The 26,943-nt window shown below is 30.2% G+C and overlaps 2 protein-coding genes across 2 annotated transcripts in view; one reads left to right on the forward strand and one right to left on the reverse strand.

Annotated features, from left to right (window-relative positions):
• The window catches only part of LOC119602240 (E3 ubiquitin-protein ligase highwire), an 82,301-nt gene that overhangs the window by 22,319 nt on the left and 33,039 nt on the right, over positions 1–26,943 (reverse strand). The window lies entirely within an intron of this gene.
• LOC119602241 lies at positions 1,351–25,585 on the forward strand. The gene is made up of 7 exons (XM_037953650.1): positions 1,351–2,565; positions 18,535–18,811; positions 18,883–19,025; positions 19,088–19,273; positions 19,354–19,457; positions 23,087–24,255; positions 24,957–25,585. Exons 1-7 carry the CDS (start codon positions 1,978–1,980, stop codon positions 25,472–25,474), a joined length of 2,985 nt encoding a protein of 994 aa, XP_037809578.1. The 5' UTR covers positions 1,351–1,977; the 3' UTR covers positions 25,475–25,585.

A 26,943-nucleotide genomic window follows, 5' to 3' on the forward strand; every position in this document is an offset into this window, starting at 1 on the left:
GTATAAAGTATAAAGTATAAAGTATAAAGTATAAAGTATAAAGTATAAAGTATAAAGTATAAAGTATAAAGTATAAAGTATAAAGTATAAAGTATAAGTATAAAGTATTAAAGTATAAAGTATAAAGTATAAAGTATAAAGTATAAAGTATAAAGTATAAAGTATAAAGTATAAGTATAAAGTATAAAGTATAAAGTATAAAGTATAAAGTATAAAGTATAAGTATAAAGTATAAAGTATAAAGTATAAAGTATAAAGTATAAAGTATAAAGTATAAAGTATAAAGTATAAAGTATAAAGTATAAAGTATAAAGTATAAAGTATAAAGTATAAAGTATAAAGTATAAAGTATAAAGTATAAGTATAAGTATAAAGTATAAAGTATAAAGTACAAAGTATAAAGTATAAAGTATAATGTATAATGTATAAAGTCTGGACTATTGTTTATTCAAATGTCTGGACTAAATTTCATTAGTCAAGACTTTTTTATTCAAGTCTATAAACTAGACTGGAGATAATGACTTTGATCTAATATATAATCTGGACTATGTTCCATTTAACTTGAATTTAAGTTTAGTCTAGTCTACAGTAAAATTTATATTCTAGTATATAGTGTGGTCTATAGCCAATTCCTTAGCCTGTACTATAATAGTATTGTCTAATAATTCTAACAATAACTGCCTGCCATATCTACAAAACATAAAATTTCTAATAAAGTCCATAAATTTTTCAAAACCACCTAATATCACGTACATTGGAATAAACATACATTTCCAACTGGGTTACATTGTTTTGTTTTTGTTTCTTTTGAAACTAGTATTACCATTCATTTACAATACAAGTTTTGTTTTTATGTATCCACATAGTATATCCAACCAAACCATCCACATCCATCCAGCTATAAGTTAAACTTGCTGCATTCATGTAATGGTTGGTTAAGGCGATAAGATACACTCTATAATTTTTCCACAACAATAAGAAAAACAACAAAATAAGAGGGAGAACAACAATATAACAACGACAATATGATTAATAATAAAAAAAAGTCACATAGTCAAACTGTTGCTTTAACTATTAATGAGCAGCAGCAGCAACAAAACAAACAACCTGCAAAACTAGACTGTCTCTCTGTCTCTCTTTTCACTACAATTTCACACATGTACGTGAGTTTTCTGCTAGTACGTGATATTTTATTGATAAAATTGATGTGAGAAACTAAGAGCAAGTGCACACATTAAGAGAACACAATAGAGCGTAGAAAGAGAGTGATATATTATAGAAAACTAGAGATACTAAGATAAAACCGCTAATGTAAAAAGATTTTATGAAAAATCATTTAGTTTTAACTTTAATACGCTGGTGATCGCATCGGTTAAGAGATCGATTGAAAGTTGTGAAATAAAAACGAAGAAAAAGAAACGAATTATTTGAAAAAAATTTCAAAATAAAAAGAATTATGAGTAATAATTTTGTATAAGTGCGTTTTATGGGGAAATAGAAAAGAAAATTTAATTAAAATGAAATAGTAAAAGGAAAAGCAAGAAGCACAGCAAACTACTCACTGTAAAAGTGAGCTAGAAATTGTATTAATATTAAATTAATTAATTAATTGTTTGAAGAAATAGAAATAAAACAAAAGAAAACAAAATAATCTTTAGAAATGTTTAAACAAATTTTGTATTCACAAATTTGGGTGAAAGCTTAAATTTTTAAAATTTAAAACAAGTTAAAAAATAAAAACAAAATTGTGTGTCTTTATGGCTAAAACGCTAATTACCTAAAAAGGGGAAAAAATATATTACAAAATGTTTAAGTTTTAACTAAATTATAATTAATTATAAAAAAATAAAACCAAAGAAAAAAAAATCACATTAAAAATTTATCACAATTTCATAATATTATTATATTATAAAACAAATAACAAAGAAATTTTATAAAAAAAAATTATTAAAAACAAACAAAATTATTGATAAAAATATGATCCGTCCTAAGAACACAATAACAACAGCAACAACACCCTTAGCCAGTTTTACAACAACAACGAAAGTCAGACTAGCAACAACAAGTTCCACAATGTGGGTCATTGTCCAGCTTTGTTTTGTTGTAATACAAATCTTGGCGACTTCTGTTCCCCCCGCCCACTGTGATAAACAACAACAACAACAAGAAATACCAACATTATCGCCAACAGCCACCACTCATTATATACGTTCCCAACAGGGCGATAAACTATTGCATCGTGTAGCCCGACTAACCAAATTCGAACAATATGCCTTACTCGATCACAACAACAACTCCAGCAGCAGTGGCAATGGCAGCCCCAATCGTGATCGTTTAGCAAACACCGCCAGTTATATGGCCTCCTATGGTTTACGCACCCGTTTCCAGCCTCAAAAATTCTATTCGAAAAAAGAACGTTCTTCGGCGGCCAATGCACAAAAGGGAAATTTGGTCAGTTTGAATCTAGTCAGTGATCCGCCAAAAGATATTTGTAATGGTTATTGTACATGTGAGCGTAAAAATGCATTTATAACGGTGACTTGTGATTATCAAAAGAATCCCAGGGTGAGTAAATTTATTCATATAAAGAAAGTTGTTGTATTATTTAAAAATTAAAAACTACAATTCTTAGGAATCTATGGAAAAGTTTTCTATTTAATAAATATTGATCTAACTTTTTGTGAAAGATAAAAAAATTTTAATATGAAATGTTTGCGCTCGTTTGAAATTCAAATAAATCTTTATCTGTTATTTTAGATAAACACGGGTTTTCTATATCACTCTGTTTGTTTTAGTTTAAATTTGCGGTAAAATAAAATATGTTTATTGCATGCAAAAAGTTGCATTTTAATTTAAAGCTCGTAACTGTTTTTTTTTCTAATTAATTTAAATTAATTAATTAATTAAATTTATTCTTAGAACACAGATTGTAAACACAAAACAAAAATCTGTGTTTGGCGCATGTGAAAACTTAAATCATCGAAACAATGTGCGATTTGAAAACCCCTTTCAAATTGTAGTGCTTTTAGCAAAAAAAAAACATATTTTAAATGAAATTATTTAATTATTATAAATTATCATAAAGTTATCAATGGCTTAGTTCCGGTTTATTAAACGGTTCTTTCATTTGAAATTCCTGTTAAACAGCTATCGGCAAAAGTCTTTCTGATGAGCCTATTGAGCTTACATTTGTAGTATTTGTGAATGTCTGTCAATGGCTGTTTTAAATCAGTTAGCGCCAAAAGCTTTCTTATGAGCTTCCGTCATCATTCTTGTAACAAATATCTGTTTTAATCATTAAACTTGAAACCAACTGTAACCAATCACAGATAATCTGACTTCCCTAAAGCTCCCTCATGAGCTTTTATGTTTTATAACGCGTAAGTAAACATAAGAATGAAAACTCTTAAAAGAACTCACAGGAGAACTTATTTGTCACTTACTGCCGATGCCTGCTTTGGAACAAATATCGATGAGCTTTATGAGCTAATCGATAAAAGATTCATAGAATCCACTGAGGGGGGTTTTGATTCAGTTATCGCCTAAAAGCTCTCTCTTGCTTTAGCAAACACTTAAGCTTACACATTTTTAACAACAAAAACACAATTTAAAATCTTGAGAAAGCTTATTTGCCACTCCTTGCCGCTGCCTGTTTTAAACAGATATTGAAGTAACTTAATGTAGACAATCACAGTTCCAAACGTTACAAAAGTTCCAAAACTTTTTATGAAGCAGAACTGTTACTTTTAAACAGTTATCGACAAAAAGGTCACACATGCCATAAAAACAAAGAAAGTCAATCAGAGAGAATGTATTTGTTATAATCTTCATGACTGGTTTAAATCAAAAGCTCTCTCTAAAGCTTCTGTATTTTTCATTTTTACTGCATTAAATCAAAAGCTCTCTCTTGAGCTTCTGTGCTTTACTTTTTTACAAAAAAAGATAATAATGTTTTAAATTTGATACATTTTTTCACCGTAAAAGCTCTATAGTATCTCTCAAAAGTTTCTTAAACTTAAAATCTGATTACAATTTAAAATATGATTTCATAACTCTCATTTATACCAGATCAACAAGATCATAGACAAAACTTTCTCTAAATTATAAGGATCAACAATAATCTTATTTTTGGGCTTTAACATAGCAATGTAAAGGTACTCAAAATAGCCACCACTTAATATAAAGTTATAAAATTACAATTAAAAGCTTTCAACAAAAGGGGAGCGCATAAAATTTCTAATAACACAGGCAATTTAAATATAAATATAGAATTTTAAATATAGAATTTATTTAAAGTAAAAATCATTTAAGCGAATAATTGAAAAATATCAAATAGCAGAATTTGTTTTAAAGGTATCAATTAGTCATATAATTTAATTTTAATAAAAATGTTTATAGGTAATCATATCTTTGTCAATCAATTAGTCATATATAGATGTTTTCACATTCATTGATGTTTAATTAGTATGAAATTAGTATAGATTTGTTTATTAACTTTATTAGATTACATTTTGGTATATTATTTATATTTTCTTATAGAATGTGTTAATATTTTATTCAAATTCGTATAAATCATATTTAATTTCCGTTTTTATTGTTAATGATTCATTTGCAAATTGTTTATCAGGTGCGTTTTTAATACAATTTCATCATTAAATAGTTTAACGGTCATATTAATAAAAACTTTTTACAGCTTTTTTATGCCAAATGCATACACATTTTTTAGATTAAAATACTTTCAATATTTTACTGTTTAATTTAAGCCTAATTATTCAATTTAATTAAATTCTACCTAGTTATATTCAGAAAGCTCTGTATAAGCTTTTATGAACACTTATTGTGAAAGAATAATATGCTGAATGACCCACAATTTTCACGATTAAAAAAACCAAAATTTTCAATCAATTTTAATTTTTCGACTAGTAACCAATCGTAGAAGTACTTCCTTGACTGGGTCTTTGACCTGTATTATTTATCAATGATTGTTCAAAAGCTCTCTCTAAAGTTTTCAGGCTCCCTGGCTAACATATCTACAAAGCCTCACACTAGTATGAAAAAAAAAAAAGTAAGAAAATATAGTCGGGCGTGGCCGACCATATGATACCTTACACCAGTTATGAATATTAAATGTGTTTTATTTTTTATAATAAAGCATTTATCTTCAATATTCCCTTGTTCCGATATATTTAAGCAATTTATGGATGAAAAACTAATTTTCTGAAAGAGGCTTTATATGGGGGCTAGGGGCAAATATGGACCAAGCCCGATAAAATTTTGTGAATATATTTATATTTACATAATATTTTATTGTGCTGAATTTCATCGCGATATTTGTGTTTATAAGTTAATTTGGGACATTCAAGTAATTTTCTGAAGGGGACTTTGTATGGGAGCTAGGGTCAAATGGGGCCCGATCTTTATGAAATTTGGGGGGCAGGGTCATCAAGACTTCTATAAAACTTAGTTGTGCCGTATTTTATCGACATATCTGTATATTTAATATAATTATGAGCTCAGAAGCCCTTTTCGGGGGGTTCTGTTCAATGGGGGCTAGGTGAAATAATGGACCGATTTTAACCATTTTCAATAGGCTTCGTCCTTGGGTCAAATAAATTTCATCCAATTATCTTTAAAATTGCGACCTGTACCTTGCGCACAAGTTTTACATGGACAGCCAGCCAGTCAGACGGACGGACGGACGGACGGGTATAGCTTAATCGACTCAGAAAACGATTCTAAGCCGATCAATATATACTTTAAGGTGGGTCTAGGACGAATATTTTTGTATGTTACAAACAACAGCACAAATCCAATATACCTACACCACTTTAGTGGTGTAGGTATATTGGATTTTATTATTTATTATACCCTACACCACTAAAGTGGTGTAGGGTAAAACCAGTAGAAGAGCTTATTTCTGACTCTCTTTCAGGCATTAAAAATTCCGTACTTTAGTACTTTTTCATATCGAAAAATACCGTGGTACTCCCACGACATTTTCAGTACTTTTTCGAATTTATAAACTTTTGATAAGTCTAGTCTATAGTCTAGTCTATAGTCTAGTCTATAGTCTAGTCTATAGTCTAGTCTATAGTCTAGTCTATAGTCTAGTCTATAGTCTAGTCTATAGTCTAGTCTATAGTCTAGTCTATAGTCTAGTCTATAGTCTAGTCTATAGTCTAGTCTATAGTCTAGTCTATAGTCTAGTCTATAGTCTAGTCTATAGTCTAGTCTATAGTCTAGTCTATAGTCTAGTCTATAGTCTAGTCTATAGTCTAGTCTATAGTCTAGTCTATAGTCTAGTCTATAGTCTAGTCTATAGTCTAGTCTATAGTCTAGTCTATAGTCTAGTCTATAGTCTAGTCTATAGTCTATAGTCTAGTCTATAGTCTAGTCTATAGTCTAGTCTATAGTCTAGTCTATAGTCTAGTCTATAGTCTAGTCTATAGTCTAGTCTATAGTCTAGTCTATAGTCTAGTCTATAGTCTAGTCTATAGTCTAGTCTATAGTCTAGTCTATAGTCTAGTCTATAGTCTAGTCTATAGTCTAGTCTATAGTCTAGTCTATAGTCTAGTCTATAGTCTAGTCTATAGTCTAGTCTATAGTCTAGTCTATAGTCTAGTCTATAGTCTAGTCTATAGTCTAGTCTATAGTCTAGTCTATAGTCTAGTCTATAGTCTAGTCTATAGTCTAGTCTATAGTCTAGTCTATAGTCTAGTCTATAGTCTAGTCTATAGTCTAGTCTATAGTCTAGTCTATAGTCTAGTCTATAGTCTAGTCTAGTCTATAGTCTAGTCTATAGTCTAGTCTATAGTCTAGTCTATAGTCTAGTCTATAGTCTAGTCTATAGTCTAGTCTATAGTCTAGTCTATAGTCTAGTCTATAGTCTAGTCTATAATCTAGTCTATAGTCTAATCTATAGTCTAGTCTATAGTCTAGTCTATAGTCTAGTCTATAGTCTAGTCTATAGTCAAGTCTATAGTCTAGTCTATAGTCTAGTCTATAGTCTAGTCTATAGTCTAGTCTATAGTCTAATCTATAGTCTAGTCTATAGTCTAGTCTATAGACTAGTCTATAGTCTAGTCTATAGTCTAATCTATAGTCTAGTCTATAGTCTAGTCTATAGTCTAGTCTATAGTCTAGTCTATAGTCTAGTCTATAGTCTATAGTCTAGTCTATAGTCTATAGTCTAGTCTATAGTCTAGTCTATAGTCTAGTCTATAGACTAGCCTATCGGTTTTTTATTAAATTCGAAAATCAAATCAGACCTCTTTGGTCTCATTTAGCTTTTTTTCCTGCTTTTTTGAAACATCATAAACTTTAAAAATCAATTAATAGCAAAAACAGCTATTTACTCAAAATAAAATAATATTTTTTTCTATTTCTTAAATGAAACTAAACATTTGACTCTCTACCCTTTGCATGACATTTTCAAATAAAAATATTTTCATACAATTTTACAAAAAAAAAAAATAAAAACTTTAAACACATGGTTTTTGTAACAAAAAAAGGAAAAATAAACTTAATTAAAACTAAAATAAAAAAAGCTAAAGTAGTTTTATAAAATAATATAAAACAAAAGAAAAACTATCAAATCGTCTGAATATAATGATCGTTTTGAAATCAAATTGAAACATTTAAACTGTCAAATTTGATGTATGAAGTCACTTCAAATATTTACTATTCTATAAGAAAAAATTATCTAAAACAAAAAAGAACTCTTATTACAGAATTTTATTTTAAATTTAGACTAGAAAATTTTTCTTCTTCTAACGAACCGGAAATACACGCATATGAAGACAGACGGAGGGTTGATCGGACAGACACTTTTACACATTCATTGAAATGAATCTCTAATAAGAATTTTATTTTATTTTGGTTATTTGTTTTGCTGATGATTTCTATACATTTTTTCTATTTTCTGCTCTTGCTTTCGTGTATTTGATTTTAGACATGATATAGAGCAGTTTTTTAAATTTTTTTTTTGGTTAAAAATGCACGTACCACGCATCAGACACTTTGATAATTAAGTATAAATTATAGTTCCACTTTCAGCATTTGATAGAGTGGATTCCAAGTGTATGTCTGTCTGTCAGTCTGTCTGTCCGTTAGACTGTATATCTTTTCCTTGTATAATGACGATAAATTCTATTCTTTCGTTTTTTTTTTTCTACTTCATTTGCAACGCGTGCCATTTATGTTTTCTTTTCTTCAGCAGCGCTTTCTATTGGAATACAGACTAGACTCTTGTGGAAAAGTTTTCTAATTTTAAAAATGTTTATTTTAGTCAAATATTTTAAAAACTAAAATCTTTCAGTATTTTTTTGTTAGAAAATAAAAAAAAAATACATATTGTCTCCCTGGTCTCTATTAAAATTTTGATTTTCTTTTCGCTTATTATTTTATGTTTGAAATTTGTAAAGCTATTGATTTTTATTGTAAAATATTTCTTTTTAAAGAAATTTCCAAATATTTTATTGTTTAACTTTTCAATATTCTTTTTCTTTATTTAAAAGAATATTTCTTTTGTTGTTGGTTCGTTCGCCTTAAAAAGAGACAATTTTAATTTCCATAAAATTTAAATTAAATGAGCTTTTAAATTGAAATTCATTTTCAGCGTATATTGCCTTTTATTTTCTTTCTTTCTAAAGTGGCAAGTGTGTGGTGTTTGCTTCGTTTGAGTAGTTTGATCAATTCTTAATTTTTATTCAGTTTTTCAAATAATGTATTCATTGGTGAGCTTTAAAAGCAAGGTCGTTATTTTGAGTTTAACCTGATTTTAGTTTTATAGCATTGCTTTTATTATGTTTATATCTATTCGTAATTTAGAAATAATGAGAGGATAGCTATTCCCTTAGTTTGAGATATTTACTAAAGCTCTACAATTTTGATTTAGCGGTCTAAGTTCTCTTCTAGTTCCATTCTCGTTCAGGTTCTAGTTCAGTTCTAGTTAGTTCTAGTTCATTTCTTTAGTTCAGTTCTATTGTTCATATTCAGTTCTTAGAATTCAGTTCTAAAGTTCATGAGAGTTCTAGAGTTCGTTCATAGTTCTAGAGTTCTATTTACTAAGTTCTAGTCAACTTTCAGTTCATTTCTAGTTCAGTTCTAGTTCAGTTCTAGTCAGTCAGTTCAGTTCTAGTCAGTTCAGTATTCTAGTTCATTCTGTTCTTAGTTCAGTTCTAGTTCAGTTCTAGTTCAGTTCTAGTTCAGTTCTAGTTCAGTTCTAGTCAGTTCTAGTTCAGTTCTAGTTCAGTTCTAGTTCAGTTCTAGTTCAGTTCTAGTTCAGTTCTAGTTCAGTTCTAGTTCAGTTCTAGTTCAGTTCTAGTTCAGTTCTAGTTCAGTTCTAGTTCAGTTCTAGTTTCAGTTCTAGTTCAGTTCTAGTTCAGTTCTAGTTCAGTTCTAGTTCAGTTTCTAGTTCAGTTCTAGTTCAGTTCTAGTTCAGTTCTAGTTCAGTTCTAGTTCAGTTCTAGTTCAGTTCTAGTTCAGTTCTAGTTCAGTTCTAGTTCAGTTCTAGTTCAGTTCTAGTTCAGTTCTAGTTCAGTTCTAGTCAGTTCTAGTTCAGTTCTAGTTCAGTTCTAGTTCAGTTCTAGTTCAGTTCTAGTTCAGTTCTAGTTCAGTTCTAGTTCAGTTCTAGTTCAGTTCTAGTTCAGTTCTAGTTCAGTTCTAGTTCAGTTCTAGTTCAGTTCTAGTTCAGTTCTAGTTCAGTTCTAGTTCAGTTCTAGTTCAGTTCTAGTTCAGTTCTAGTTCAGTTCTAGTTCAGTTCAGTTCTAGTTCAGTTCTAGTTCAGTTTAGTTCAGTTCTAGTTCAGTTCTAGTTCAGTTCTAGTTCAGTTCTAGTTCAGTTCTAGTTCAGTTCTAGTTCAGTTCTAGTTCAGTTCTAGTTCAGTTCTAGTTCAGTTCTAGTTCAGTTCTAGTTCAGTTCTAGTTCAGTTCTAGTTCAGTCTAGTTCAGTTCTAGTTCAGTTCTAGTCAGTTCTAGTTCAGTTCTAGATCAGTTCTAGTTCAGTTCTAGTTCAGTTCTAGTTCAGTTCTAGTTCTAGTTCAGTTCTAGTTCAGTTCTAGTTCAGTTCTAGTTCAGTTCAGTCAGTTCAGTTCAGTCTAGTTCAGTTCTAGTTCAGTTCTAGTTCAGTTCTAGTTCAGTTCTAGTTCAGTTCTAGTTCAGTTCTAGTTCCGTTCTAGTTCAGTTCTAGTTCAGTGCTATTTCAGTTTTAGTTCAGTGGCATTCGATTAAAATTTTCCGAACTATTGGTCGATGAAAATCATTCAAAATTAAATGGAATAAAACCGAAGAGTTTGCTCTAGACAAATCGTGTAGAACCAGTTAAAAATGTATTGATAGTTTTAATTTAACAAAATTCGAATTGTAATCGCATGTGAATAGTTGAATTCATCTATTCACATTCTATTAGAACTTAATTCATGAAAATGAAAAAACCAATAAGAAATGTTATTGCATACAACAAAATGCAGCATGTATGTGCATGTAGTGCGTGAGTTTATGATGAGTGATTGTCAAAACTACGAACAAACATATTTACATTCTAGACTTTTGTTTTATTAAAATGACCTCTACAGCTATTACTAGCTGACAGACGGACTTCAACTACCTTGATATTATTGAAATGTTTCGAACAATAACAACAACAAACTACCTGCTAAAGCAACACATTTAATAAACTACTACCTTTTATCTATTGGTGCTGGTATTGGTTCTTAACTTGTGTTTTTTTTTTTTGTTGTTGTTCTTGTGGCACGTCGTGAAACTTGCAACAAAACAAAATGTGTGATTTTTCTTTATTGGAATGTGTGTGTTTTTCTTCATTTATGACTTTTCCCTACATTTTCCCACAGTTTATCAACACGTGATCAACATAAGTAGTCAAAGTCACTCCGTCTCTTGGCAGAGAGTACAATGTACTTTTATTCCTTTATTTGTTGTTGCATTTGTTACTTCTTCTTCTTCTTTTGGTTGTTGTTCTAAAAGATTCTAAACAAATTCTTGTGTTTTAACAAATGCATACATGTGTTTAATTTTGTATACACGAATCCATAGAATAAACACGAAATTTAAAGAAATTACTCACGTTCAGAACCGTGTTTATTGTGGCAAGAGTGGCTGTTAAAAAGTCACGCGTGTTTTATTGAAAATCCTAAATAAACATCACGTTTTGTCTCTATTTAAATCTTGTTTTTTAAACCATCTTTTTACACATTTCTAATAAAAGCTGGTGTTAAGGCAATAAAAGGATTTTTACTGTTTTTTTATTCATATTTTTCATTTTAATTATCAGTTTTTTTTATTCTACCAGTTTAAATAATTACCTTTGAATGTCATACAGTTTGTTGAAATTTTGTTTAAACAAAACATGACTAATACTTGTTATAAATAATATTAATTTGATTTCCTTTTAAATAAGTTTTTTTTTTTGCCAAAGTCACGTCAGTGCTACAAGTATTTGATAATAAGATAATGAAGCATATTTATTTGTTCATTTATTTATTTATTAGATTGATCTGTTGTTATTTGTCGGTATGAGCTAAAAATCATCATCATCATCGTCATCTTGTATAAATTGTCTATTTCAATGTTTGTTTGTAATATATTATTTTTAAAAAATTTACGTTTTGTAATTTGTAAATGGAGTGTTTATTTAAATGAATTTAATTTTAAACAAATACTCGTTTATTGTGGCCTTTGTATGGAAAAAGAAATATTTTAAAACTATTTGTAAAAATCTTGAAAAACTAATTTATAAATATTGATTTTTTTAATGTAATGTTTGCTAAGATAGCTAATTATTTAAGTCTAGATTTTACTATATTTTTCTATATAAAAAACAAAGTTCTGTTCTGTTCTAGTTGTGTTCTAGTTCTGTTCTAGTTCTGTTCCAGTTCTGTTCTAGTTCTGTTCTAGTTCTGTTCTAGTTCTGTTCTAGTTCTGTTCTAGTTCTGTTCTAGTTCTGTTCTAGTTCTGTTCTTGTTCTGTTCTAGTTCTGTTCTAGTTCTGTTCTAGTTCTGTTCTAGTTCTGTTCTAGTTCTGTTCTAGTTCTGTTCTAGTTCTGTTCTAGTTCTGTTCTAGTTCTGTTCTAGTTCTGTTCTAGTTCTGTTCTAGTTCTGTTCTAGTTCTGTTCTAGTTCTGTTCTAGTTCTGTTCTAGTTCTGTTCTAGTTCTGTTCTAGTTCTGTTCTAGTTCTGTTCTAGTTCTGTTCTAGTTCTGTTCTAGTTCTGTTCTAGTTCTGTTCTAGTTCTGTTCTAGTTCTGTTCTAGTTCTGTTCTAGTTCTGTTCTAGTTCTGTTCTAGTTCTGTTCTAGTTCTGTTCTAGTTCTGTTCTAGTTCTGTTCTAGTTCTGTTCTAGTTCTGTTCTAGTTCTGTTCTAGTTCTGTTCTAGTTCTGTTCTAGTTCTGTTCTAGTTCTGTTCTAGTTCTGTTCTAGTTCTGTTCTAGTTCTGTTCTAGTTCTGTTCTAGTTCTGTTCTAGTTCTGTTCTAGTTCTGTTCTAGTTCTGTTCTAGTTCTGTTCTAGTTCTGTTCTAGTTCTGTTCTAGTTCTGTTCTAGTTCTGTTCTAGTTCTGTTCTAGTTCTGTTCTAGTTCTGTTCTAGTTCTGTTCTAGTTCTGTTCTAGTTCTGTTCTAGTTCTGTTCTAGTTCTGTTCTAGTTCTGTTCTAGTTCTGTTCTAGTTCTGTTCTAGTTCTGTTCTAGTTCTGTTCTAGTTCTGTTCTAGTTCTGTTCTAGTTCTGTTCTAGTTCTGTTCTAGTTCTGTTCTAGTTCTGTTCTAGTTCTGTTCTGTTCTAGTTCTAGTTTTTGTTCTAGTTGTGTTCTAGTTGTGTTCTAGTTCTGTTCTAGTTGTGTTCTAGTTGTGTTCTAGTTCTGTTCTAGTTCTGTTCTAGTTCTGTTCTAGTTCTGTTCTAGTTCTGTTATAGTTCTGTTCTAGTTCTGTTCTAGTTCTTTTCTAATTCATAATTCAGTTCTAAGTTCAGTTCTACTTTAATAATGTGCTCATACAAATTTTATCGTAAAATCAAGAAGTTATTTTTTGCTGGGTTATTTAAAAAAAAAACTCGGCCACATGACATTGACTTAATCTTAATTAATTAATTGTCCAGTAACTGCCAGACATTTATGACTTTGTTTTGTTTATTTTACTCATAATTATAGTACAACTCTCTTTCGTCACATTTTTAATGTAAATAAAGTATCTACTTAAAAAAGAGAAAAGAAAAAGAGTCCTCGTACTTCCCAAAAAATTCAGTACAATTTTATTAAATATAAGGTCATCTTTAAACTGAAAATTAAACAATTTGTAACAATAACCAGTTTAATTTTTAACAACAAAAGCTCAATTAAACTGGTGTTTTATAAAAATAACTTTTTAATTGTTTAAATCAATTAGAGTTAAAGGGGAGATTAAAAACATATAATTGCTTGATCAAATGAATAATCAATAGTGAGAGGAAGTGTTAAGAAATAAATATGTATTTATGTCTGTAAGCCACCACCACCAACAAACATACAATTTAATGATGAACCCATATCATAAGCAAATGACTGATGGACGATCTTGCAGTTTACTGTCTAACACATGCCTGATCTTTTTTCATTTCCTCCAAACATAAACTTGGATAAACAAAATTTTGCTGAGATTTTAATGTTTTGTTTGTTTGCTGCCTCATCATTTTCATACGATCCGATCCCCCTATTTCTTTCTTTTTTTTGGATTCAATTAAATAAATTTAAGTTTTCTTCTTCTGGTACTTACATTTACTTTAATACTTGATTTGTAGTTCGTGGATATTGTATCGAAGTAACAATAATAATAATAAAAAATAATAATGAAAATAAATTGTTTGGTTCCTCTTTTGTAATACGACGAAAAAAGTCTTGTATAAATTTGTCTTCTTAACTCCAATAAGGAAATCTCTCCTCATTGAAAAAGAAATTTATTTTTTTATTTATTTGTCTTTTTTTTTTTGTTTGGCTGATTTGTGTGGTTCGCTGGAAGTTTTGTTTTGTTTTTATACTTAAAATAAAAACATAAAAAGCGGATGCTGACATCAAAAAAAAACTTAAAATCAAATTATAATACACACATTTTGTATTCTAAATCCCCAACGCATACAGAGTTATTCAGATACTTTACTTATTTATATGTACATTCAATTCACTTTATTTCAAGAAACAAAATTATTTAGTATCTTAAAGAGCAATAGCCACCCTATGCCGCCTCCTCCCCATTTCCGTAGTTGTTAAATAAATACTCTTCATTTTCTACTTATTACTCATAAATCATGACGAAAAGAGCATAAACGCTTTTACGCTGATTTCCACGCAAATATGAACGAAAATTTGTGTGTGTGTGTGTGTTTTTTTAATTTCAGAATTTAAATTTTGAAAAAACAAAGAGCAATAATCATTTCTCAGTATTTAAATCTATATTTACTAAAAAGATATTTTGTACTTTTATCTATGTAGAAAAAAGAGTTTAGTGATATTCGAGACACGAAAGGAGTTTAAAATAATGAAATCTTTTCAAAAACACAATTTTTCGAAATTTTCTTTTAATACAGAATTTTGTCGAAAAGTCTCTTTCAGTTCTAGTTCAGTTCCAGTTCAGTTCTAGTTCAGTTCTGGTTCAGTTCTAGGTCAGTTCTAGTTCAATTCTAGTTCAGTTCTAGTTCAGTTCTAGTTCAGTTCTAGTTCAGTTCTAGTTCAGTTCTAGTTCAGTTCTAGTTCAGTTCTAGTTCAGTTCTAGTTCAGTTCTAGTTCAGTTCTAGTTCAGTTCTAGTTCAGTTCTAGTTCAGTTCTAGTTCAGTTCTAGTTCAGTTCTAGTTCAGTTCTAGTTCAGTTCTAGTTCAGTTCTAGTTCAGTTCTAGTTCAGTTCTAGTTCAGTTCTAGTTCAGTTCTAGTTCAGTTCTAGTTCAGTTCTAGTTCAGTTCTAGTTCAGTTCTAGTTCAGTTCTAGTTCAGTTCTAGTTCAGTTCTAGTTCAGTTCTAGTTCAGTTCTAGTTCAGTTCTAGTTCAGTTCTAGTTCAGTTCTAGTTCAGTTCTAGTTCAGTTCTAGTTCAGTTCTAGTTCAGTTCTAGTTCAGTTCTAGTTCAGTTCTAGTTCAGTTCTAGTTCAGTTCTAGTTCAGTTCTAGTTCAGTTCTAGTTCAGTTCTAGTTCAGTTCTAGTTCAGTTCTAGTTCAGTTCTAGTTCAGTTCTAGTTCAGTTCTAGTTTAGTTTAGTTCATAATCTAATAAAATCTTTCATACAAATTTATTTAATTAAACTAAAAATATAAAACATTTTCTTAACTATTGATACCTTATCATTTCTGACGATATTGCGTTTGCTCGTATTGATTGTATCTGAAATATACAAACTCGATTTTTTTTCATTATTTGTCGCCATAGTAAAAAAAACTGATCCTATGTATTTTGTTCGATACATTTGGGTTTGTCATCAACATTGTGTTTGTTATTGTCTGAATGTCTTTCTTATTATTTGTCAGTTTGTTCTCTGGGGGTAAGAAAGAAAGATTATAAGACGAGTAGTATATGTACTCACGTACTTAATATTCCTAGTATTGAAATTGAAATAAAAAATGCAAACACTTGATTTTATGTTACAGCAAAAAAAAAAAAAAAAAAGAAGACAATCAATGAAATATTTATAGAGAAGCTATAGAGATAGCGTTAGATAGAAGCGAAACTCTGAGTTTATTTACTTTCTTAAATGATATGGATTGTTTAAAATGGTCCTTCAAATTTGAAGCGCTTTTTTATTTTCAAAATAATAGAAATCACGTAACAAAATGAAATATAAGATAAAAGAAAGATTTAATATACAAGTTTGCAAAATCCTGAAAGTGAAAGTGAAATTCTTAAAAGAGAACTTAATTTGTTTTCAGAAGCTGAATTCCCAAAGTGCAAAATTTTCGTTTCTTGGCAATATTTTTGATCTAAAGACAAAAGAAGACGCCCAATAAAATGATCTAAAAACTAAAAACATAAGAGAAAAGTGTCACTTTTTAAAAGAGTAGAAAAAAATCTTTTACATTTAAACTGAAAACACCCAATGAAATGTAGATTATTTTTAAGTTTATTTTTTAAATGTGCAAATTGGAAAAATGTGGAAAAATTTTGTTAATGTAAAAAAAAATAAATTCCAATGCATAAAGAGTAGTTTAAGAAAAAAGAGTGATCGTGTCCTTCTATCTATTCCCTGTTGGCATGAAATAGTTTCTTAACAATTTTCCAATATGCTTAATTTATTTACAAATATTCAGACATTAATTTATGGGCCATTTTTTATAGTATTCGTTCTTGCTACTTTTTTTTGCGTTTTATGGGAATTTGTTTATAGAATGAAGGCTCTTTTTCTGCTGCTTGTGGTCTGTGGTCCCCCCTTGGTTGTGGGGTTCCTTAATATGTTTGTATTTTATGATCTTTTGTTTTAAGTTTAACAAAAATCATTCTATTTGTATAAACTTGACGAAATTGCTAAATGATTTTGTTGTTGTTTTTGAACAGCAAAAAAAAGAGCTCTATTTCATTAACCAGTCGATCGTGTATGTTAATTTTTTTTGTTCGCTGCTGTCATCGTCAGTTGTCTGTCTATATATGTTGTTTTTGGTTATTTTGTTTGTTGTCTATTTGATTTGTTTATAATTTAACAAAAACACCTTATTGATTTTGTTGTGGCCGGCTCGGTCGGTACATGTGTGTGCTGCGTCTTATACAAATATAGCTGGAAGGTGGGGTGTTGACTATGACTAAAAAAAATTGTTTTTATTTATTGTGAAACAAAAGCAAAAAAAAAATAGAAAGACAACCAAATTTACTTTTTTTTGTTTGAAAAAAAATGTGTTAATAATTTCAATACTGCGTGACTGAAAAATTTAATAACGTAAAAGACTGGTTCTGTATTTTCAGTGCGAAAGTGTTTAATTTTTAGATTTTAAGAGTTTAAAACAGTTTTGTAATAATTTAAAACCGGATTTTCGTAAAAAACTTATTGCCAAATTAGTAGAATGATTTAGTGTATTTATTATATTTTTTATTTTATCCAGACGTTTCTTTGATAAGTCTCAAGAATACCGAATACCGCTAATTCAAACTTATTCAATCTAAACTAATCCGCTCGTGCTCTAGAACTAGAACTGAACTAGAACTGAACTAGAACTAGAACTGAACTAGAACTGAACTAGAACTGAACTAGAACTGAACTAGAACTGAACTAGAATGAACTGAACTAGAACTGAACTAGAACTGAACTAGAACTGAACTAGAACTGAACTAGAACTGAACTAGAACTGAACTAGAACTGAACTAGAACTGAACTAGAACTGAACTAGAACTGAACTAACTGAACTAGAACTGAACTAGAACGACTAGAACTGAACTAGAACTGAACTAGAACTGAACTAGACTGAACTAGAACTGAACTAGAACTGAAGAACTGAACTAGAACTGAACTAGACTGAACTAGAACTGAACTAGAACTGAACTAGAACTGACTAGAACTGAACTAGAACTGAACTAGAACTGAACTAGAACTGAACTAGAACTGAACTAGAACTGAACTAGAACTGAACTAGAACTGAACTAGAACTGAACTAGAACTGAACTAGAACTGAACTAGAACTGAACTAGAACTGAACTAGAACTGAACTAGAACTGACTAGAACTGAACTAGAACTGAACTAGAACTGAACTAGAACTGAACTAGAACGAACTAGAACTGAACTACTGAACTGAACTGACTAGAACTGAACTAGAACTGAACTAGAACTGAACTAGAACTGAACTAGAACTGAACTAGAACTGACTAGAACTGAACTAGAACTGAACTAGAACTGAACTAGAACTGAACTAGAACTGAACTAGAACTGAACTAGAACTGAACTAGAACTGAACTAGAACTGAACTAACTGAACTAGAACTGAACTGAACTGAACTAGAACTGAACTAGAACTGAACTAGAACTGAACTAGAACTGAACTAGAACTGAACTAGAACTGAACTAGAACTGAACTAGAACTGAACTAGAACTGAACTAGAACTGAACTAGAACTGAACTAGAACTGAACTAGAACTGAACTAGAACTGAACTAGAACTGAACTAGAACTGAACTAGAACTGAACTAGAACTGAACTAGAACTGAACTAGAACTGAACTAGAACTGAACTAGAACTGAACTAGAACTGAACTAGAACTGAACTAGAACTGAACTAGAACTGAACTAGAACTGAACTAGAACTGAACTAGAACTGAACTAGAACTGAACTAGAACTGAACTAGAACTGAACTAGAACTGAACTAAACTGAATTAGAACTGAACTAGAACTGAACTAGAACTGAACTAGAACTAAAACTGATCTAAAAATGATTTAGAACTGAAGTAGAACTGATCTATAAGAAAGCAGGAAATAGAACTAGATTAAGTCTGATTTCTCAAGAGAACAAGTAGAAAAGTTCTTTTGTGTGTTTTATTTTAATTTTAGTAAACTTATAATTAATCTTAATAATATCATTAAATTAATTTGTATTCCTCTTTTTCAGCTAAGTCCCATTTTTGATAAATCCTATAAAGTGCCACAAAATGCCAGAGCCATAATCATAAAACTGGCGGCGAGAACTCAATTTCAGCTTAACGATGGTTTTCTCAACAACAATACCATTAATCGTTTTATCGTAGAGGGCAATATGAAAGAGGGCGAACAGGTGGAAATCAATAGTAATGCATTTAGTGAAAATAATGGACCCTATCCGGAAATAGGTTTCACCAATGTATTTGCCATAGTCATAAGGAATAAAGCATTCCAGCAAAAAGGAACAGGTAAACATTTTAACAAAAATATTTCAATTATTTAAAAAATTAAATAATATTTCTTTTTTAAACGATTGCAGCCAGTTATAAATTTATTATAACCAATAGCAATGATGTTTTATTATTGGAGAATGCCTTTGAGAAAACCAATATAAGAGGACAATTTGTGGGCATTAAGGATTTGCGCATTAATGAAAAGGCCTTTAAATCGGCACAAGCAAGAGTAAGTTATAATTTAATTTCCAATTTGTTTGCCACAATATTAATATCAATTCAAAATGTTAGCTCCATATCGAATCCTCCAATATCGACAACATTTTTAGATTTGAAGCTTCTATGCAGGAAATAAAATTTATTAATTGCACTATTGGGACCATCAATCCGGGTGCATTTGATGTTTACGATATTAAGCTATTGACATTCGAGTCATGTCGCATTGATGCCATTAAATCGAGAGCCATTACCGAGAAGGTTAGTTATTGAACAATTACAACAAAGTATTTATTAGTTTACAATTTTGTAATAATTATTTTTTCATTTTATTACTACAGTTCTTTAGCCAACAAGTATCTATAACCGGCGCCAGTATTGGTTTAATTGAAAGTGATGCCATTTTTGGTAGTGGCATAAATGAACTTAAAATTGCAAATAACAAGTGAGTTTTTTGTTTCTTCTTTCATTATTATTAAATTATTAAATAATTGTTTATTCTAAAAAATATAAGCGGGTGAGAGTAAATGCGAACATTTAGTGAAACGGTGGGTGTTGTAAAAATTGTTTACTTTAATTACTTTAACCTTGAGGTAAATTTTAATTGTAAACAATTAAAAAAAAGTAAACAAATATTTAACAAAAATTAATTTAATTTAAGAGGAAATTTAATGAAATAAATATTAAAAGAAAAATATTGCCAACAAACAGTATTGTATGAAATCTAAGCAATATTTAATCCGTAACTAAAACTTAAATAGTTCTCTCTTATGAGCACTTTATCACTATCTACTCGCTTTAGTCTTAATAGAGAAACAATTGGAGAAATTCCCATAAGATGATGTAAATCTATTTTAAAATTCTAATTAGAAGGCAATCTCTTTATTTAAAAATTAAGCAGTAAGACTGATAATAAAATTATCTCTTCACAAATTACTCTTAAATCGATTTAAACACTCTTGAGTATTCTAAATTTATAAATTTTTCGTAAAGAATTTTGTTTAGGGGTTGAAATAATTGACTAGCATTCAATTATAATTTTCAAATATTCTGTCCAATTAATTGTGTTATGTCTTGTTTAAAGAACTCAGAACTCAACACTCTATAGGGAAAAATTGTTTAAGATTTATTTGAAAGAGATATAAATTACTTAAATAATAAAATACAGAACTAATTACTCTATAGTTTCCTTAGGAAGAAAGCATCTCTTTCATTCGTTTAAAACATATACCGGCGGATAGAGAGGCAGATAAAAAAAATCACCACTACACACACACTATTGGCATTTTTTCAATGAAATTGCACTGAAAAAAATATTTGGTTATTTTTAATTTTGAAGATTAAATTGCATTACTGTAAAATGCGAATATTTATAAACAAAATGTAATCAATGTACTTTAGAATGATAATTTCTTCACATAGAAACAACATTTCTAATTAAAATGTACAAAAAAAGTATGAAACAAGATGAACTTATTTACTTTCATTGTTATGCATTCTAGAAAATTATTTAGGGTGTACGTTGTTTTTGTAAATTATGCTCTTGCTTTTGCAAGTTGTTTTTGTTTTTTCAAGTTGTGTTTGCAATTTCTTTAACAAAGCGACATCAACCTGCTTTGTTGAATGCTGCCAAGCAACTAAATAAAATATTTGTATTTTTGATGCTCTTGTTTAGAGGTTCGTATGCGATCGTGTTGTGTACATGTAATTTGCCGAAAATCTTCGTTGTCAGAACAATACTAGCGCCGACGTCTGGTTTAAAATCAACTTTAAAAAAAGACTATTGATATCTATATAATTTTAATTTGAACTAGAACTAATACTTTAATTAATTAAAACTGAAAACAAAACTAGAATAGAACAGAAACTGAACTAGAACTGAACTATAACTGAACTAGAACTGAACTAGAACTGAACTAGAACTGAACTAGAACTGAACTAGAACTGAACTAGAACTGAACTAGAACTGAACTAGAACTGAACTAGAACTGAACTAGAACTGAACTAGAACTGAACTAGAACTGAACTAGAACTGAACTAGAACTGAACTAGAACTGAACTAGAACTGAACTAGAACTGAACTAGAACTGAACTAGAACTGAACTAGAACTGAACTAGAACTGAACTAGAACTGAACTAGAACTGAACTAGAACTGAACTAGAACTGAACTAGAACTGAACTAGAACTGAACTAGAACTGAACTAGAACTGAACTAGAACTGAACTACAACTGAACTAGAACTGAACTAGAACTGAACTAGAACTGAACTAGAACTGAACTAGAACTAACTAGAACTTAACTAGAACTTAACTAGAACTGAACGAGACTAGAACTGAACTAGAACTGAACTAGAACTGAACTAGAACTGAACTAGAACTGAACTAGAACTGAACTATAACTGAACTAGAACTGAACTATAACTGAACTAGAACTGAACTAGAACTGACTAGAACTGAACTAGAACTGAACTAGAACTTACTAGAACTGAACTAGACTGAACTAGAACTGAACTAGAACTGAACTAGAACTGAACTAGAACTGAACTAGAACTGAACAAACTGAACTAGAACTAACTAACTGAACTAGAACTGAACTAGAACTGAACTAGAACTGAACTAGACTGAACTAGAACTGAACTAGAACTGAACTAGAACTGAACTAGAACTGAACTAGAACTGAACTAGAACTGAACTAGAACTGAACTAGAACTGAACTAGAACTGAACTAGAACTGAACTAGAACTGAACTAGAACTGAACTAGAACTGAACTAGAACTGAACTAGAACTGAACTAGATGAATACGAACTGAACTAGAACTGAACTAGAACTGAACTAGAACTGAACTAGAACTGAACTGAACTGAACTAGAACTGAACTAGAACTGAACTAGAACTGAAACTAGAACTTGAACTAGAACTGAACTAGAACTGAACTAGAACTGAACTAGAACTGAACTAGAACTGATACTAGAACTGAACTAGAACTGAACTAGAACTGAACTAGAACTGAACTAGAACTGAACTAGAACTGAACTAGAACTGAACTAGAACTGAACTAGAACTGAACTAGAACTGAACTAGAACTGAACTAGAACTGAACTAGAACTGAACTAGAACTGAACTAGAACTGAACTAGAACTGAACTAGAACTGGAACTAGAACTGAACTAGAACTGAACTAGAACTGAACTAGAAACTGAACTAGAACTGAACTAGAACTGACTAGAACTGAACTAGAACTGAACTAGAACTGAACTAGAACTGAACTAGAACTGAACTAGAACTGAACTAGAACTGAACTAGAAACTGAACTAGAACTGAACTAGAACTGAACTAGAACTGAACTAGAACTGAACTAGAACTGAACTAGAACTGAACTAGAACTGAACTAGAACTGAACTAGAACTGAACTAGAACTGAACTAGAACTGAACTAGAACTGAACTAGAACTGAACTAGAACTGAACTAGAACTGAACTAGAACTGAACTAGAACTGAACTAGAACTGAACTAGAACTGAACTAGAATGAACTAGAACTGAACTAGAACTGAACTAGAACTGAACTAGAACTGAACTAGAACTGAACTAGAACTGAACTAGAACTGAACTAGAACTGAACTAGAACTGAACTAGAACTGAACTAGAACTGAAGAATTATTTTTTTAAGAAATCAAATAATGAACCCTAAGAATATACTATCTTGAACTATTCTCTTAAAATTCTGTAAAAAACAAAGAGCAAAATACATATCTTACTGACAATGAACTGTCTACATCTACAATTAAATTACATGTTTTATAGTCTCCTTGAAATTTATTGACTATTGAAATTAATTTTTTGATATTTTTTTTTTTGCAAAAATTCCCAAATTAAACTTTTTTTCCGTAAATGACTTCATAACACAGCACACATTAATGTTTCCTACTCTCTCTCTCATTCGCAGTTTTTGTTTATACAATAAAATTCAATAATATTTATGTAATTTGTTTAAACATTTAGCAGTCATTAAAATATTTAATTTTTTGTTTATTTTTGTTTCCAATCATCTCATTTCTTTCTACGCACACACACACAGAATCGACACCATTTACGACAATGCCATACACGTGATATCCGCCTATGTCACCATAACGGGCAATGAAGTCAAACACCTGGGCAACAATTGGTTACATGTTGAGAAATGGTCCAAATTTGTCGTCGAACGTAATCAGTTCGGTGTCTTTGGTCGCATGCGTTTGGACAATGAACAGAATACGACTTCGTGTAGTTTTGAGGGTAATTCGTTGACCGATCCCCAAGATGGTTCGTTAAACTTTACGAAACCATATTGTAAAATACGCGAGGTATCGGTTAATCTACCCTGTCGCTGTGATCTCAAATGGGTGGAGAAATTAACGGACAAAGATTTACGCACTGAAATCTATTGTACCATCGATGATAAGTTGGCCAATTGTTTTAATGCCTCCACTTTTAATTTCATGCGTTATTTAAATGAAGTGTGTGATGAGACGAAAACGGTGCTGGATTGTGGACCTAATAAGAATTTGAAAAAAATTGAAGGACGTTTCTATACAGCCGAGGAATTGGAAAGAAAAAATCAACATTTGCCACAATTGATTATGATTTTGGCCGGTACTATTCTGCTGTTAATGCTGATCATAGCAGTGGTGATATTCTTAATTTGCCACTTTCGCCGCAAGGGACCACAGCTACAACGCGCTGAAACCTCAGGAGGTCGCAATCATGTCCATGAATTCTCACATCAAGAACGCTGTGTTATAGATCAGACTTCGCAATTGATACAAAAGAAATATCCCGATATCTCGGATAAAATTAATAAACGTATACAAATTCTTTATATACAAGATCTTAACGAGGAGAAATGTGTCAAGACTATCAGCCAAATAGTAAATCTTTTGAATAAAGTCAAAAATCCTGGAGCCGATTTTATGGCTTTCAATCGCGTACTCACCGAACATTTACAATGTCCCTTGCCTTCAGCCCCACCAGCCGATCAGACGCCCATTTATTCTGAACCCAGTTTAGGCGGCATGGATGAGGGTTTTTATACTTCGACATTTTCGCAAATGGAAGGTTCAGCGGGTGCTGCTGGCTCGGCTCCCGAGCATATTTATGCCGAACCTAGTTGTGCTCAACAGCCTTTGCTGCCCAATGAATATGCTTCGCCGGCCGATGGCCATTTAACATCAATGGATCTCTATACTGAACCGATTAATGAAAGAGGTAATTCTTTAGTAAATTTAAGAGGACAATATCCGACAAGTTTTCAAACAAGTTCCCAACTACCCCACTCCTGTCCAATAACTCCTAAAACACAACAGCACACTTTAAAATAACCCAAAAATTTTAAAAGCACAAGTAAGTTTAGCTTAGTTTTAATAATAGTTATTTATAGAGCTTTCTGAGAATTATTTTATGAAATTATTAGATTTGTATAAGTAGATTTTCTTAACAGTTGAAATAGAGCAAATAGTTTGATACTATTCTTTAAAGCTTTTTATTTAAGAGCTTTTAAATTCAGTAGCAAATGTAATATTAAAATAAATATTTAATAAAAAAAAGTTTTTCTATGGCTATTACCATAAGTAACAGTTTTTGCAATAAAGAATGAATGGGATCTTTAAAGCTTTTCAGTGGCTTAAAGTCACAAAAGTTACTAAAGTTATAGATTATAATATATTTAATAATAAAAAGCTTTTGTATTTGACTTATGCAAGTCTTTAAATTGTTTTTTTTTTAAGTAAAGTTAAGTTATTCATAAGCATTTTGTGGAGATTATAAAAGCCTTCGTTGTTTAATATTTTAATTAAATAGTTTATTCTGTAGTCTTTTTCAAAAGCTTTTAGTTTAAAACCCTTAAACTTCCTTAAAACTTTCGCTCGCTTAAAAGCTCTTACTAAAACCTTTTCTAACTCTTATTCCAGAAACAAATCTAACTACTACACCCTATGCCGTAACCGGTTCTATAGCACGAACTTACCAAAGTCCCTATCGGCCCCTACAATATGCCACACACATGCGTAATCAACCACAACAACGACACCAACTGCCAGATGTTTTAGCTCAACATCACACAAATACACCATCATCATCCTCATCAGCAGCTGCAGCATCGGCAGGCACACTCTCAAATGTACGCAAAATTGCCCAAGATTTACAGGATAAAACTAACTTTAATCCCATAGCGAAACCACGCAATCTACACTTAGTAACACCACCCACTTACACAGCTCCCGACAAACGTCACAAACAGTTAATAAATAAAAATCTCAATTTAAATGCAGCGACAACAGCTTCAACTACAACGGATAATATTGAAATGGATATGAGAGGAGCCACAGCCTTGCCACCCAGAACGCCAGCCGATTCGGGTTCAAATCATTCGGGTGGCAGTAATGAAACTGTGCAGATCGATGATGTTATAGAATATGTCGATTCTTAAGTTAAGAACCCAGATCGTTCGGAAGTTAAATGTTCCAATGTTTTTGGCCAGTCGTTGGAATAAGGGGTGTCAGTCACTTTCTTCCCAAAAATTAAGTGAAAACAACAAAAAGAAAACAGGCTTGTGATTAAATAATAAAATAATTAAACGAAAATTATAAAATTTTTATTCAACATTTGGTTTAATAATATTTTATTTGTATTTAAAATTAGTCTTTATAAATTTAGTCATTTTAGTTTGTAGTTTTAAATGTTTTAAATAAGCTTCCTATATTTGTTATTAACAAAAGAAAAAAAATTAAACGTATTTTTTTATAAAATTTTGTGTAATTTGTTTTTATTAAAAAGAAAAACTATTTTAGTATTAAGTGTAAATAGCTTTCGATATCATGATATTAAAACTGCAAAAAAAAACAAACCTAATTTAAAGCATTTTTCTAAAAATTAGAATTCATTTTAAATTTAAGCGATTGTTGTTTTTGTTTCTTTTTATACATTAATTAAAATGCCTTTAGTAGTTTTAAGTTAATTTAATTGATAAATTTATATTATAAAAAACTGCAAACTTCATCTAATTATTTTAAATCTGTTGCATTTTGAGAAAATACATACATTCATTCTCATTCATAACAACTTTTGGCGTTTATTCTTTAACTTTATGGTTTTATACAAATAATTCTATTTAGTTAAGCAAAGTTTAGAGCCTTAAATCTTTTTTTATATAAAACTCTTAAATAGTCATATATTTATATTGTAATCTGAGATTTGTGGTTATAAAATGTAAAAATACAAAAAACTAAAAAAACAACAGTAAGATAAAACAAAAAGAATTCTAAATAAAACGAAATTATTCTCGAAGAAATTTAAAAAGAGTGCAAATGCATTTGTTTGAAATGTTTTTTTTTTTTTTGTTTCCTTTTTGGTTCACTGGGTTCTTTTACAAGCGTTCTAGAATTTCAAGCGGGTTTTGCGGAAACAGTTGCTATTTACTAGATGATGATTTAAAACAGCTTTAGATACAGTTGTGCTCATATAATTAAAGCTGCGTTTTCTTTAAAGTTTTGTGAAATTAGTATAAAGAAAGTATCAGATACATTTTCCAGTTGGATTGACTATCGAAGTTTGTATATAATCGCCTAGACAAAGCGTATAGATGTATATTATGTGATAGTTTTTCAGTAACAAAAGCTTTACAAAGCGTATTAAAATAAATTTAAAAGCTTTTATTTCCAAATTGTTTTCAAAATTTTATGTATATTTTCTAAAAATTCTAATCCATATAAGAAAATCTAGAAAGCTCTCATTGTTAAAATAGCATTTTTAACAAAAATTAGGCTTAATCATATATAAAGCTTTAATGAAAGCTTGACTATAGACCATACTATAGACCATACTATAGACTAGACTATATACTAGACTATAGACTAGACTATAGACTAGACTATAGACTAGAATATAGATTAGACTATA

Source organism: Lucilia sericata, unplaced genomic scaffold (assembly GCF_015586225.1).
Source record: "Lucilia sericata isolate MDLA Ls3-8-SP2 unplaced genomic scaffold, ASM1558622v1 Contig000216F_arrow, whole genome shotgun sequence".
Lineage (NCBI taxonomy): Eukaryota > Metazoa > Arthropoda > Insecta > Diptera > Calliphoridae > Lucilia > Lucilia sericata.